At 37.1% G+C, this 15,161-nt stretch overlaps 2 protein-coding genes across 2 annotated transcripts in view; one reads left to right on the top strand and one right to left on the bottom strand.

Annotated features, from left to right (window-relative positions):
- The window catches only part of LOC136254307 (glucose-6-phosphate exchanger SLC37A2-like), a gene marked incomplete in the record, with an annotated part of 323,373 nt that overhangs the window by 50,539 nt on the left and 257,673 nt on the right, over nucleotides 1-15,161 (top strand).
- LOC136253560 (lactoperoxidase-like) lies at nucleotides 6,635-10,448 on the bottom strand. The gene is made up of 3 exons (XM_066046254.1): nucleotides 9,107-10,448; nucleotides 8,906-8,941; nucleotides 6,635-8,690 (listed from the first exon to the last, which is right to left on the bottom strand). Exons 1-3 carry the CDS (start codon nucleotides 9,420-9,422, stop codon nucleotides 6,694-6,696), a joined length of 2,349 nt encoding a protein of 782 aa, XP_065902326.1. The 5' UTR covers nucleotides 9,423-10,448; the 3' UTR covers nucleotides 6,635-6,693.

The following is a 15,161-nucleotide window of genomic DNA, read 5'->3' as shown; positions in this document are numbered from 1 at the left end:
CTTGGACGCGCACTTTTTTTACAGCTATAAGCTGTTTTTGGATGGGATTTATACTATAAAAACTGAATTACTTTATTGCAAGATGGAAGACTTACAAAAACAAAAGACCTAATACAGCAACAGAGTCACATTGTAAGGCTGCCTTATATCTATAGTAATTAATCATACATCATTTCTTAATTACAAAACAAAACTCCACCATTTGCTAGGTGTGTACTATAGTCTGGCATAGCCCAACCTGCATGCGGAGCACTCCAGCTATGCCAGTCATACATAGGCCATTACGTCACATCTTTTAGCCACACACATGGTAGCTACGTATGTTCTAAAATAATAATGGTGAAAGATGCTTATTGACATTTTGCATTAATGTTATACAAATTGTACACTAATGCTGGAATTTGTGATGAAACAAGTTAAGTATGGGTGCAAGTTCATGTTGAAAAACTGAAGTCAGGCTAATTAATATAAATGGTCATAAATTAAATTCCCCAAATGCCATTGAGGTGGATTTTGGATATGTTGTTGTCTGAAACATTCCGGTTCTTTTGATACCAAAATTGCTTCTATACCAATTTCTTCTCTATACCAATTTCTTCAAGGTTTGACCCATTTTTGATGTTTAACAGCCAGACTATGTCTGATTCCCAGTATCATGATAATCACTTTTCAAATGGGAGTAGAGTCTTCCTTGGCCTGCTATGTGTATCAGTTTCGATTAATTTTGTTTTATGTCAACATCATCTCATTTGTGGTAGTAGCAGCTGATAAGGTGGTAGCGATAAGATTTCCTTTGAAGTACAAAAGAATGATGACACGTTGTGTTGTAGCTGCTGGTATTGGTGGTGAATGGCTGGTAGCTAGCATACCTACTGCTTACGCAGTCTTCTTCAATACTGATGTGGTCTCTTATATACCAGAATATGGTGCTTGTATTTTTGGGAGAAGCTCTTTCATTGAAGCTGCCATCACTTTCATAATACCAATGGCTGTAACATCAATCCTCATTGTAGCCCTTAATGTTCACTTAACCATGAAAGCATACCGAGTTCGCAGGCAAATTGAAAAGGAAATGAGGTTGTCTGGTCAGTCTGAGAATGTTAGCTCCTTGAAGAAGAAACAATGTAACATCAGACGAAACAGGAAGCCGATTATCACATTACTTGTAGTCATTTTAGGCAGTATACTAATATCACTGCTGTTGACATTAATACACCACTTGGGAAGAGTTCTGATTGATTCTAAAGGTTATCAAGAGTTCATGGAGTATGTATTCATTCCAAACTATAGTTTTGTAATACGGCTCTTCCATCCACTTGTATATGGGCTGTATTTCAAACAAGTCCGTGAACCGATGATGAAGCATTTGAAGGGATTTGTGAAGATAAATAAATCTAATCAAAAACAGCCAAGCTGTAAAAAAAGGAGTGCAGCCCTTGAAAAGGCTATGGTGAAAAAAGATGTGAAATCCAAGGTGGCGGCCAAGAAATGGCTGTGATGGTAGGTTAATGGTAAAAATTTTAATAACGACAATTCAGGTGAATTTGGTGCCGCTTGGTCAATTGGCACAAAATTCACCTGAATTGTTGTTATTAAAATTTTTACCATTAACCTACCATCACAGCCATTTCTTGGCCGCCACCTTGGATTTCACATCTTTTTTCACCATAGCCTTTTCAAGGGCCGCACTCCTTTTTTTACAGCTTGGCTGTTTTTGATTAGATTTCACTTCTTTTTGTATTTGTATACCCCAAAGCCTGCCTATGGCCAGCTTTGGAGCTTTTTAACCTATATATTTTTCTTTACCACAGGAAAAAGAAAAAAGATGAAGCAGATTTTATAAATACTTTAACTCATTCTGATTTTATCAGTAAATGTACAAATTATATATATAATGCATATATCAAGAGTTCATAATATAAAAAGAGAGCATATATTTATTACATGTCAATTAATCCCCACAGGATAATTTGCAGCTGATTTCTCTACTGGGTGACTTGAAATGTAGCTGAACTCTCTACAGGGTGATCTGCTTGTATGTAGATGAACTCTTTACAGGATTCTCTCTACAGGGTGACTTGACTCTAGCTGAACTCTCTGCAGGGTTATCTGTTTGTAGTTGAATTCTCTACAGGGTGATTTGTTTGCAGCTGATGAACTCTCTACAAGGTAACTTCTTCTAGCTGATCTGTCTACAGGGTGACTTGTTTCTAGCTGGTCTCTCTACAGGGCGATTTGTTTGTAGCTGAATTCTCTACAGGGTGATGTGTTTGCAGCTGAACTCTCTACATGGTGGTTGCTTTGTAGCTAAACTCTCTAATAAGTGACTTCTTCTAGCTGAACTCTCTACAGGGTGATCTTTTCATAGCTGAACTCTCTACAGGATGATTTGTTTGCAGCTGAACTCTCTACATGATGATTTCTTTGTAGCTGAACTCTCTACAGGGTGATTTGTTTGTAGCTGAAATCCCTACAAGGTAACTTCTTCTAGCTGATCTTTCTACAGGGCGATTTGTTTGTAGCTGAGTTCTCTACAGGGTGTTCGTTTGCAGCTGAATTCTCTACATGGTGGTTTCTTTATAGCTGAACTCTCTACAAGGTGATATCTTCTAGCTGATCTCTCTACAGGGTGATTTGTTGGTAGCTGAACTCTCTACAGGTGATTTGTTTGTAGCTGAACTCTCTACAAAGTAATACTTCTAGGTGATCTCTCTACAGGATGACTTGTTTCTATCTGAACTCTCAACAGGGTGATCTGTTCATAGCTGAACTTTCTACTGGGTGATTTGTTTGCAGCTGAACTTTCTACATGGTGGTTTCTTTGTAGCTGAACTTTCTACAAGGTAATTTCTTCTAGCTGAACTCTCTACAGGGTGACTTGTTTCTAGCTGATCTCTCTGCAGGGTGATCTGTTCATAGCTGAACTTTCTACGGGGTGATTTGTTTGTAGCTGAACTCTCTATACATGGTAGTTTCTTTGTAGCTGAATTCTCTACAATGTGACTTCTTCTAGCTGAACTCTCTACAAGGTGACTTGTTTTCTAGCTGATATCTCTACAGGGTGACTTGTTTCTAGCTGAACTCTCTACAGGTGATTTGTTTGTAGCTGAACTCTCTACATGATGGTTTGTTGTAGCTGAACTCTCTACAAGGTAACTTCTTCTAGCTGATCTTTTTACAGGGCATATTTGTTTGTAGCTGAGTTCTCTACAGGGTGATTTGTTTGCAGCTGAACTCTCTACATGGGAGTTTCATTGTAACTGAACTCTCTACAATGTGACTTCTTCTAGCTGAACTCTCTACAGGGTGACTTGTTTCTAACTGATCTCTCTACGGGGTGACTTGTTTCTAGCTGAACTCTCTACAGGTGATTTGTTTTTAGCTGAACTCTGATTTCTTTGTAGCTGAACTCTCTACAAGGTAACTTCTCATAGCTGATCTTTCTACAGGGCGATTTGTTTGTAGTTGAGTTCTCTACAGGGTGTTTGTTTGCAGCTGAACTCTCTACATGGTAGTTTCTTTGTAGCTGAACTCTCTACAATGTGACTTCTTCTAGCTGAACTATCTACAGGGTGACTTGTTTCTAGCTGAACTCTCTACAGGAGATTTGTTTGCAGCTGATCTCTCCACATGGTGGTTTCTTTGTAGCTGAACCCTCTACAAGGTAAATTCTTCTAGCTGATCTTTCTACAGGGTGATTTGTTTGTAGCTGAATTCTCTACAGGGTGATTTATTTGCAGCTGAACTCTCTACAAGGTGACTTCTTCTAGCTGAACTCTCTACAGAGTGATTGATTTTTTTGCAGCTGAACTCTCTACCTTGTGGTTTCTTTGTAACTGAACTCTCTACAGTGTGATTTGTTTGTAGCTGAACTCTCTACAGGGTGATCTGTTCGTAGCTGAACTCCCTACAAGGTAACTTCTTCTAGCTGATCTTTCTACAGGGCGATTTGTTTGTACACTGTAGCTGAGTTCTCTACAGGGTGATTTATTTGTAGCTGAACTCTCTACAATGCGACTTCTTCTAGCTGAACTCTCTACAATGCGACTTCTTCTAGCTGAACTCTCTACAGGGTGATTTGTTTCTAGCTGATCTCTCTACAGGGTGACTTGTTTCCAGCTGAACTCTCTACAGGGGATTTGTTTGCAGCTGAACTCTCTACAAGGTAACTTCTTCTACCTGATCTTTCTACAGGGTGATTTGTTTGTAGCTGAATTCTCTACAGGGTGACTTGTTTCTAGCTGATCTCTGTACAGGGTGACTTGTTCCTGCTGAACTCTCTACAGGTGATTTGTTTGCAGCTGAACTCTCTTACATGGTGGTTTCTTTGTAGCTGAACTCTCTACAAGGTTACTTCTTCTAGCTGATCTCTCTACAACATGACTTGCTTCTAACTGAACTCTCTACAGTGCGATCTGTTCATAGCGGAACTTTCTACTGGGTTATTTGTTTGTAGCTGAACACTTTGCATGATTGTTTCTTTGTAACTGAACTCTCTGCAAGGTAACTTCTTCTAGCTGATCTCTCTACAGGGCAATTTGTTTGAGCTGAACTCTCTACATGATGGTTTCTTTGTAGCTGAACTCTCTATTAGGTACCTTCTTCTGGCTGATCTGACTACAGGGTGACTTGCTTGTAACTGAATTCCCTACTGAATAATTTGCAATGTAATATAATTGAGTAAATTATAAATGCAGCTGAATGCTTTATTAGGGTGACTGTTCTATTAGAGTATCTCGATCTCGCATTTGCTACATGTAGTTGCCTTTCGAATCATAACTCAGTGGTTTGTAATCCGATTCTTCTGTACTACTGCAAGGACTTTCTATGATGATTATTCCAGCTACATACTGATTTTCAGCTCATTGCTCTAAGCGGTTTGCCTGGTAGATACGAAAACTAATAGTTTTTATTCATAAAAATTGATTGCGTAATTTTGACACAGGTCGGGTTTTGTGTCATATCTCCGTGGTCTTTATCCCGATTCCTTTCAAACCACAAAAAGGCACTCCTACGATGGTTGCTCCATCTACATATCAATTTTCAACTGATTCCTCAAAGGAGTTTACCCTGTAGGCGTGACAGACCTTCGACCTTATTTTACGCAAATAATCGGTCATAACTCCGTGAAAGTTCATCGGATTCCTACCAAAGTTGACACACAGATCCGCCTGAATGAGCCCTTTAAGTGTGCCAAATTTCAGCCCGATTCGAGCACGCATTCGTGTTTTATGGCGGATTTTGCGAATGTGCGAAATGAAGAAGTAGAAGAAGAAAACGAAGAAATTAGAACGAAATGTTGTTCGCTCGTATCTCGGAAATGGCTGGAGCGATTCTCTTCAAATTTGGTGTGTAGACTCCCCTTGCTGGCCGGCACCTCTCTAGCAAATTTGGTTCCAATCGGATAAGGGATCACAGAGCTACATAGGTGTGAAAATTTCGTTTTCTTTCTTCCTGTTAATATACTCACGGGTGGCACGCCGGCTTCTTGGGCCGCACGACACACTACCGTGTGTCTTGATTCAACTCAGTTGTCCCACAACCATGAAGAGTTAAATGTAATCATGTATCTTATTATTATTATAGTAAACATGTAGTCCTGTTAACTGTTGTAATAATTACATACAAATTATTATATACTCTGTATTTATTTAACCCCTGTATCATTAAATTGTAGATAATTGTAATAAGCATTGTAAAAACATCAATATGTGTTGATGTAGCTACTCATAAAATTGCTTGATGTCATACAATCATTAACATGAAAATCAGTGGTATTAGAATGTTTTACAAGATTGATAGGGACCCGCCGATTATGCTCATAATTTTACCTATTATGCTATGCTGCACTGCTCAAAAATTTACCTATTATGCTTTAATTTATGCTCAATACTTACCTATTATGCTCAAATTATGCCCAATTATTTATGCCTCAGTTCTCATGCTCTGGTAATAATTTCCAGTTTGTGGATAAATAATAAGTGGTTGAAGCACAAACTTACTTGCCAAAATGCATATTACAAAAAATCGATATACTCTAATAGAACAGTCAGCTACATGATTGTTCTATTAGAGCTACTGACTGTTTTATTAGAGTATATCGATCTTTCTGTGATAGCTACTTTTATAAGCAAGAATTCATACTATTATACAAATATTCTACCTATTATGCTAGCATTATGCTCAATGCTTTTAGGCACCTATTATGCTCATAATTATGCCAGCATAATCGGCGGGTCCCTAAAGATTGAGATACTCTAGTTTATGAAATTATTTTTAGGTGTACCATATCATACTACTGCATTATGGTGGTGGCTATGTACATGGGACAGGGAAGGTAGTATTGGGCCTTAACTTGTTTTGTATCCCTGTGGTGAGTCCGTAGTGGTTGTGAGTGATGAGTGGTGGACATTCTGTTTGAGTGGTGGTCGGTACAGATCACTGCCTACCACTGTAGGCACATACCAGGAAAATCAAATTCTGACAGAAACTTATTAGCTGCCCATATATTGCATGGGGGTTTCAGTATAATGTTTGTCCTATTTCTTCTGTACATTTCTATACAGCATTGCATATAAGCATATTAAATAATGCAAATTCCTATGCAATTTATATAATTATAATAAGACTGAGGTACATAATTTATAATTTTTAAATTGCAACCATATTTTACAGAAATATATAGTGTACTGATTAGCAGGTGTCTTTCCAGTAATTTAGTTGTAAGCCTGGTAAGCTATCACAGCTTTGTTCCTCTTGTCCTGTCTCAAATGCTTTAGGAATGATGCTAGTTATGTCATCACCATTGTCACAGATGATTTTCGACAATCTAATGTCACTCAGTGAATTAATCTGGCTTGGAGTGAACACACCTGGGTTCTCCCAATAGAATCGGTCTCCATTACGAATATCAGAGAATGTTTTTCCAATGATACAAGCAAATGTGGGGCCTAAACTGGATCCACTGATCCTTTCTTCAGCCAATCCCCCAGCAAATAAATCAATGCCATTTCTAAATCCAGTGAAACCATAAACCTTTCTCAGCAAAGCTTCAGTACTCCGGCTATGAAATCTTGATTCAACTCCAAAAATGTCTAAGCAGTATTGTTGAAAGCTCCTATAGGATGGTTGTCCATGCTCACGGCCACGTTGTATATTACGAGCTGCTAGGTCTTGCCCAAGTGTTGAATTACTGGGTGCAAACAGCTGTTTGGTTAGAACTCTAGTGAGAAATTCATCAACTTCTCTTGACCTGTCTTGCATGAGACCACGTAATATAGGATCAGTCCCACCACTAAGAAAATATTGCAAAGGGTTTAAGAAGGAATCGCGTAATGAGAGTGCTCCAATGTCTAAAGGTTTATTATCCTTGTCAAGACGAGTGAACTCTGGTCTGATCAAAGAATGCCCAAACCTAAATGCTGCAGTAGCAAAAGAGTTTGGTATAGTGACATCAGTATTAGGAGAATAGCCAGGATAGGATCCAATAAATGTATTATAGCCATCCTCTCCAAAAATTAGCGGAAGAAATTCCTTGTAGGTAATGATTTGTATCATGGCTCCAACAATCTTACGACCTTCTTGATAAAGCCTCTCATCATCCCAGCAAGGATTGAGTTTAGCTAATTCTGTTACAATGACATTGTGTTGTCTTAGCCATATAGTGTGCATGATTGTTAAAGCAACATTCTCATTAACCCTAACATCACCACCTACAAAATGTGGTACACCACTATCAGAAATTTCACTATCAGCTTGAGATTCAAATGGAAGGTAACCTTTCAGAGTACCATTTACTCCACCCTGTTTTAACAGACCACCAGAAAAAAGACGAAGTGAGTCTGCTACTTCTTGGGTGGATCCGTAGACCATGGAACCATCTAAAAAGTGTGTTATCTGATTGATCTGTTGCCTTGCCATGTCAAAATGTTCACTTTCACATGTTCCAACAGACCTAGTTAGAGGCAGGCACTCACCTTTGTTTGGACCCCTTATACCAAATGCTGAATCTTGTGGCGAAACTTTAATAGGATAACAAAATTGTTCATTCTCTTCTATATCACAGTTCTCCTCACAAATTGTGGCGTTGAATTCAGCCAGCAAGTCCAAGTCATGATCAACAAACTGGCCCCATGTCATAATGAGGTGGTTAAGTTCTGTGCTAAGGACAGGAACATCTTGAATTACTGCTGCACTAACAGCTCTTGAGCTAGGCCATGGACCTGCAAAAGGGTCACCATTCACTTGCTGGTCATATCCCACAGGAAGAGAGATGCCATCTTCATACTCAGCTGGTTGAAGACGTTTGAAAGCAGTATTGGCAGCTCCCCTGGTTGGATGGAGAAGGCTGTTACATGTTCCATTAATTGAGCGGAATTTGTGCGTTGCTGAGCAGCTGAGTGACTCTGAAGTGTTCACGCACCGAGCAAAGTCTAGCATCAAATTAATTCCTTCTTCACTCATGTCTGAATTTTCTGAATCTGACGAACCAAGAACCAATCCTAAAATCTTTTCAACTACTGTTCTGGCTGCATCATGAAATCTTGCCATTCTTCCCATTGGATGTAACCTTCTCCTTATTATTGATGAAACAGATGCAGTTCTTAGAAAACTGCTGGAATGTGATGAAGTCTTCTTTTGTAGCAATTTTTCCGAAGAAATCATATTTGATATTGCTGTCTTCATTTGCTCTATAGAGAAACAATATTCAACATAACAATAATGTATAGAAGCTATGTATGTTCATGCATGTGCATGTAGCTAACTAGATATTGCTAAAATGGAGCCGTATCAACTAGAATGTCTGTATAAACTAGAATGTATGTATATTGGATATATCTGTGCAATGTTTATGCAACAATACATATAGATTACAGTTATATACTATACTGTAGCTGGTAGGTACCTGTATTGTCGTCAACGTTAACATCAGAAGATACAACTACAAGAAACACATACAAATGTTACACCACAGTTATATATATATATATACACACACATAAATTAGCAATATTATTTTACACACATTAGGTGTTAACAAATATTTGCAAGACATAATCATGTATAATAAAACTGCAGTGGAATATAATAATTGACAGTGCCTTACCACAAAGTCTGATAGATTTTCTGTAGAGGTTACTGCCTTGCACTTCTAAAGTATATGTTCCAGCATCTGAATCTTTGATCTCTAAGAAAATGATTCTGTCCGTATCTAAGAAAACCTGAACATTGTCTCCATCAATGGCCACACCGTCCTTGCTGAATGAGTAGCTGATTGCTGTTCTAGTACCATCATAGTCAAAGTTTAGAAAGAAAGGATGTCCTTTAGTAGCATTAGTTGAATCCTCCTCACCAGTACAGTCACTAGTTGCAACTGCACCACTGCCAAATATCCCTAGTATAAACCAGTAGAGTATCTTCATATTTTCAGTAACTCTTTGAGTGTTGTTTGCTGCACACTTCAAGTTAGCAGTGCTTTTATACAGAATCACAGCAGCAATTTAACTGCCGATTCTCAGGAATGACTTCATCCCAGCATTAACAGACGTGTAATCTAATCAGGAAATTTTGATGTCCTCAACTATATCGTCCGGTAAGATGTTGTTCCAGGAACAACTTATCAATGATTTTTAAAATCACACAGGAAGTAGATTGATGTGGTAGCTGACTTTATATACTCAAATTCCGGACTAGATTCTCTTTTGCTTGGTGATGGTTGAACTAGTACTGTAAATAGACACTGCTGCCTATTATATATGTATTAATATACTTCATGCTAGCACAATGAAACTTTGCAGAGCAAGATTTTCAGATTCTGTCTAATTCTTAATGTGCGGCATTCACAGTATCATGATGTGTTAATTATTTCCATACATCCAAACAACTAGTGTTTAAATAAATCACAGTTCACAATGGAATAATCAGCTATTAGCTGAAGTTGCAACCAACACTTGAGAGTTGATGTGTCTTTCTTAGGATTGAAGTATCAAAAATGTATGAGCTTGTTCCTTAAGTTGGTGAATAGAGTCCTTAAAATGACAAACTACAGCCCCCATCGGAACACTAATAACTACAGGAATCCATTTGTCTTCTGTCTTGAGATGTTCTGTTTCTATGCTCAAATCCTGATACTTCGTCTCCTCTTCTTTCTCTGTAACCCTTCTATCAGCTGGAATGGACACACCAACAAGGGTTATTAGAATCTTTGTTTTGTCAACAACAGTAAGATCTGGCCTGCGAGCACTGGCAACATGATCACAAAAGATGTAATTGTTGAAGTCCCACAGTATCTTCACCTGATCATAGTTTAGCAAAAATAATCTGGTTGTTCATAATTCCACTGCATGTTGCAGGGGATCAAGTCACCACTGGGTCTGGGATTTTTTTCTGCATTCTTCAACGTTTTAGTTACATGTTTCAGACTCCCTGTATTGACAGGCTTTAGCCTTCTCACAGGTCTCTAGTGGGATAGCATTTAATAAAACTATAATTGGGTACTGACAAGCTCTTTGACATACACTGTACATAGCAACCAATAAAGATACTCTAGGGCATAGTGATGATTAAGTTTATACAAAGTACCAGCAGATTTGATGCCAAATTAAATGCTTTACAGCTTTTGGATGTTCTCCACACAGCTTACAGGTACCAAACACATCAGCCATTGCTCTAGTGGATAGTGCTTGCTCTTGAGCAGCAAGAAGAAACCAATAAAAAGATTGTCCTTATTCAGTCAATAATTTAAAATGTGGCCGTATGATCACACTCAGCATTACAACTGCTATTGTTCAAATTATAATGCAATATTATATGCAGTATAATATGGGAAATAAACCCAACTCAAGCCAAGTGCTTAAGTTGTTATAATTGTTTTAACAGTCAAGTGTCTCCTCGCAATTGCTGCGGTGCTGTACAGAGCAAATCTTTGAAATGTGGAAATGAGTGATGTTGAAATACTTAACATACTCACCAAATTCTTATACTCCAATGATGATATATAGGTAGATTATGAACTTTAGAATTCCACAGCTGAATCTTATAAGGTCAACATACATACAGGTACGTATTTGTCTTGTCTTTACACTGTGTGTTAAAGTCTTGAGTCACACTTCAATTAGAAACGTTTTCTTTCAGTCTTTAATGACAAATGTAATGTAAGGTCTATTGTGTGGGAGACGGTGGTCAGTAATTAGTGTGAAATCAGATCAACAACTTAATTACTTCACCAGCTCTTTCAGGTGAATGACACCACCAATCACTACACATGTTAAAACTAGCCAACTTGGATAACTGCCAATGAATTAGTCCAGCAATCTTTTCATGTCTCTGCTCATAATTCCCTTTGGGCCAGCAAAGGACATAAACTAAGTGATCAACAGTTTCATTTGAGCTTCCACACAATCTACATTTAGTGGTACAAAGCAATGAGTAAATATGGGCTATTATTATGCAATACAGGGTATAATGTGCTTGTACCTGAGTAGCAAAAATAAGGCAGTCCATTTCCTTTATAAAGTTGCCACATGACCACAGGAACTGTTTACAAACATATTCAATCCTCTGACAGTCCATTCCAATCATCAATAACCAAAAGAAATACGAATGGTGTCCCGGTAGACATGTAGCATCTGATTTGAATATTGCAACTGATAACAATGAACGAGATGCTGTTGGTCTTATAAAGCCATGGGCACCTAATGGCTATAAATTCTGGAAACAACTAAAGCAAAATGGTATACAGTGGAACAATAGATCAAAGCCTTTCCTCAACTTTGACCTTTTTACATTTACCTGTATAGCTATACACATCTTTTAAATAATTCTCTGGATGACAGCTATTGTGCATTTGAAAGGAAATTTGCGATGCAACAATTCTATACATCGAACATACTGGCCTCTCATCCATCACATACACTCAGTTAATGCATTGCATGCCAGCTAGTATGCAATATGTTATGGGATTCACCTTGTTTAATTTGCTTGTCTAGGTACAGGGATTTGTTTTACAGCTTTTCCTCATCCTTTCGCACACATACATTTCCTTCAAAACAATTCTCAGTGAAGAATTGAAACTACTATCAAGAGTTCCAATGGCAAACAATGATTTAAGTATTATAAACACATATAAGCATATATACTATCTGGTCAGTAGAATGATTAACACTTTGGTAGTTTCAATTATATTTTATTTAGAACTATTTTGAAGGAAAATGTGTCTGGTTGTGTATAAAGGATGGACTAATTAGGACAACTGTGTATAACAACTGTTACATATGATACAATTTGTGTATGTGTTTGTTGACTTACGCAAACACATATGCTAATCTACTTCCTTTGTATACTGGTCTGGTAAGATATTGTTCCAGGAACAACTTAACAACTCAATGGTTTTTAAAACCCACAGGAAGTAGATTAGTCTACATGTGGTAGTTGACTTCATATACGCAAATTCCAGACTAGATTTTCTTTTGTTTGGTGATGGTTACACTAGTCCTGTAAATAGACACTGCTTCCTATTATGTATTAATGTACTTCATGCTAGCGCAATGAAACAATACAGAGAAGGATTTTCAGATTCTGTCTAATTTTTAATGTGTGGCATTCACAGTATCTTGATGTGTTAATTATTTCCATGTATCCGAAAAATTATTAAAATCACAGTTTATTATGGAATAATCAGCTATCAGCTTGAGTTGCAACTAGCACTTGAGAGTTGACGTGTCTTTCTTAGGATTGAAGTATTCAAGAATGTAATGGGTTTGTTCCTTTCAAATTAAATTGGTGAATAGAATCCTTAAAATGACTGACAGTCCCCAGCACACCAATAACTACAGGAATTTATTTGTCTTCTGTCTCCATACATGTTCTGTTTCAGCTATGCTCACATCCTGATACTTAGCACACCGATAACTACAAGAATTTATTTGTCTTCTGTTTCCATACATGTTCTGTTTCTATGCTCACATCCTGATACTTAGAAATCTTCTCCTCTTCCTTCTCCATAACCCTTCTATCAGCTGGAATGGACACATCAACAGGGTTATTAGAATCTTTAGATCTAACCTGCGAACACTGGCAGCATGATCACACAGTAAATGTTGAAGTCCCATAGTATCTTCACCTGATCATTTTCAATGAATGATGTTGGCTCATGATTCCACCATTGGGTACTGACAGCAATTCAAGATTTTTGACACATGTATAGCAACCAATGAAGATACTTAAGGACATGGTCATGCTTAAGTTTATACAAAGTACCAGCAAGTTTACCAGAAGTAGAAATGTTAGCATATGCTTCAATGATATTATTTGCTCTAATTGGTAGCCATTCCCTTGCAACATTTAATAAAACATTCCTTCCTCCTGATATTAAGTGAATCATATCAGGTCGATAGTATTGTGCCAACAATACAAGGTTAACATAATGCTGGTAATCTGATCGTGTTGGATTACGAATGGTTGTTATGTGGAACTCATTAGAAAACTGAAGTGTATCAGGAACTATCATCATCATAGGATCACCAAAATAATCACGTTCTTCATATCCACTATGACTGAATTGAGCCACCAATACTGGTTTATTTGAGCGAATTATACAATTTTCCTGACTGGATAATGTTTTACTATAATGCTGTCCCTTATTCATAGGCCAGCAAAGGACAGCAACTAATTGAGTGGTCAACAGTTTCATACTTTCATCTCAGCTTCATAAATGTACAGGGTAGTGAGTAAATCAGTATGGCTTTTAATACTTACATACATGTATATAACATTAGTAGAAAGTGTGCAGCAAAAATAAGACTCTCCATTTCCTTTGTAAAGTTGCCAGAGTGCAACCATGACCACTGGTACAAACATATTCAATCTTCTGACAATCCATTCCAATCATTAATAACTCTCAAGTAAATGAAATGACATCATAGAAGACATAATAGCATGTGGTTTGAATAAACAATGGACAAAAGGCTGTTGATTTTACAAAGCCATAGCCACTTAAAATGGCTATAAATTCTGGAAACAACTAAAGCAAAAGGGTATATAGTGGACCAATAGATTAAAATTTCATCATCAACTTTGACCTCTTGACATTTAACTATAAAAATTGTTTGAATGCAATAACCCTATTGATGATTGCTATATAACGTGGAAATTTGTGATATAACAATTCTATACATTGGAAATGCTGGCCTCTCATCCATCACATACACCGAGTTAATGCATTGCATGCCAGCTAGTATGTGTTATGGGATTCACCTTGTTTAATTTGCCTGTCTAGATACAGGGGTCTGTGTTGCAGCTTTTCCTCACCGCTTTGCACACACACATACCTTAAAAACAGTTTTCAGTGAAGAATTGAAACTACTATCAGGAGTTCCATTGGTAAACAATGGATTGTATGCTGTGGCAATTAAAGTATTATAAATACATAATACCATATGGTCAGTACAATGAACTAACACTGTGGTAGTTATATTTTATTTAGAACTGTTTTGAAGGAAAAACTGTGTCTGGTTGTGTAACGGATAAGAAAACTGTGTATAACAACAATACAATTTGTGTATGTGTTTGTTGATTTTTACTTTCACATTCAGCAGTAGTAAAGTACTACACAAAACTAACCAATGCATATGTATGGATTAACATGCCAATGGCAACCCATTTTTAGACAGATTTTAAATCAGGTCACAACATAATAACACTATACAGGGGAAAAGTTTTGAAATATGTTTGCAGTTCATCAAAATTTCCTCTAAAAATGGTATTTGCTTTATTTCATCAATTGTTTCCATTCAAAAAACTTGGTTGTTTAATTTGTAATACTTTCTGCGATCAAATATTTGCACTATACATACAGTACATGTATTGTACTCTACATATTCTCTATAAGGTTACTACATGTACCTTCTTTGCTTGTTTGTCTCAGTCAGATATTCATGTACACATGCACCTAACACTGGACCATTAATTAATATTCTAGATGGACCATTGACTGGATAAGTTATCATACCACATGCATACTATCATCTAATTCACATTAATCAATTCAAAAGAGTGCCAAGTGAAATGAAAAACATACTGTATATATTATGTAACTGATGAATAAAATTTATTTACAATGATATACAGTAGCTAAGTATATTCATTATTCTTCAGATAATAAT

This window comes from Dysidea avara, chromosome 1, assembly GCF_963678975.1.
Source record: "Dysidea avara chromosome 1, odDysAvar1.4, whole genome shotgun sequence".
NCBI classification, from domain to species: Eukaryota; Metazoa; Porifera; class Demospongiae; order Dictyoceratida; family Dysideidae; genus Dysidea; species Dysidea avara.
The sequence above is the reverse complement of the archived record's forward strand: the minus strand, read 5'-3'. Positions and strand labels throughout refer to the sequence as shown.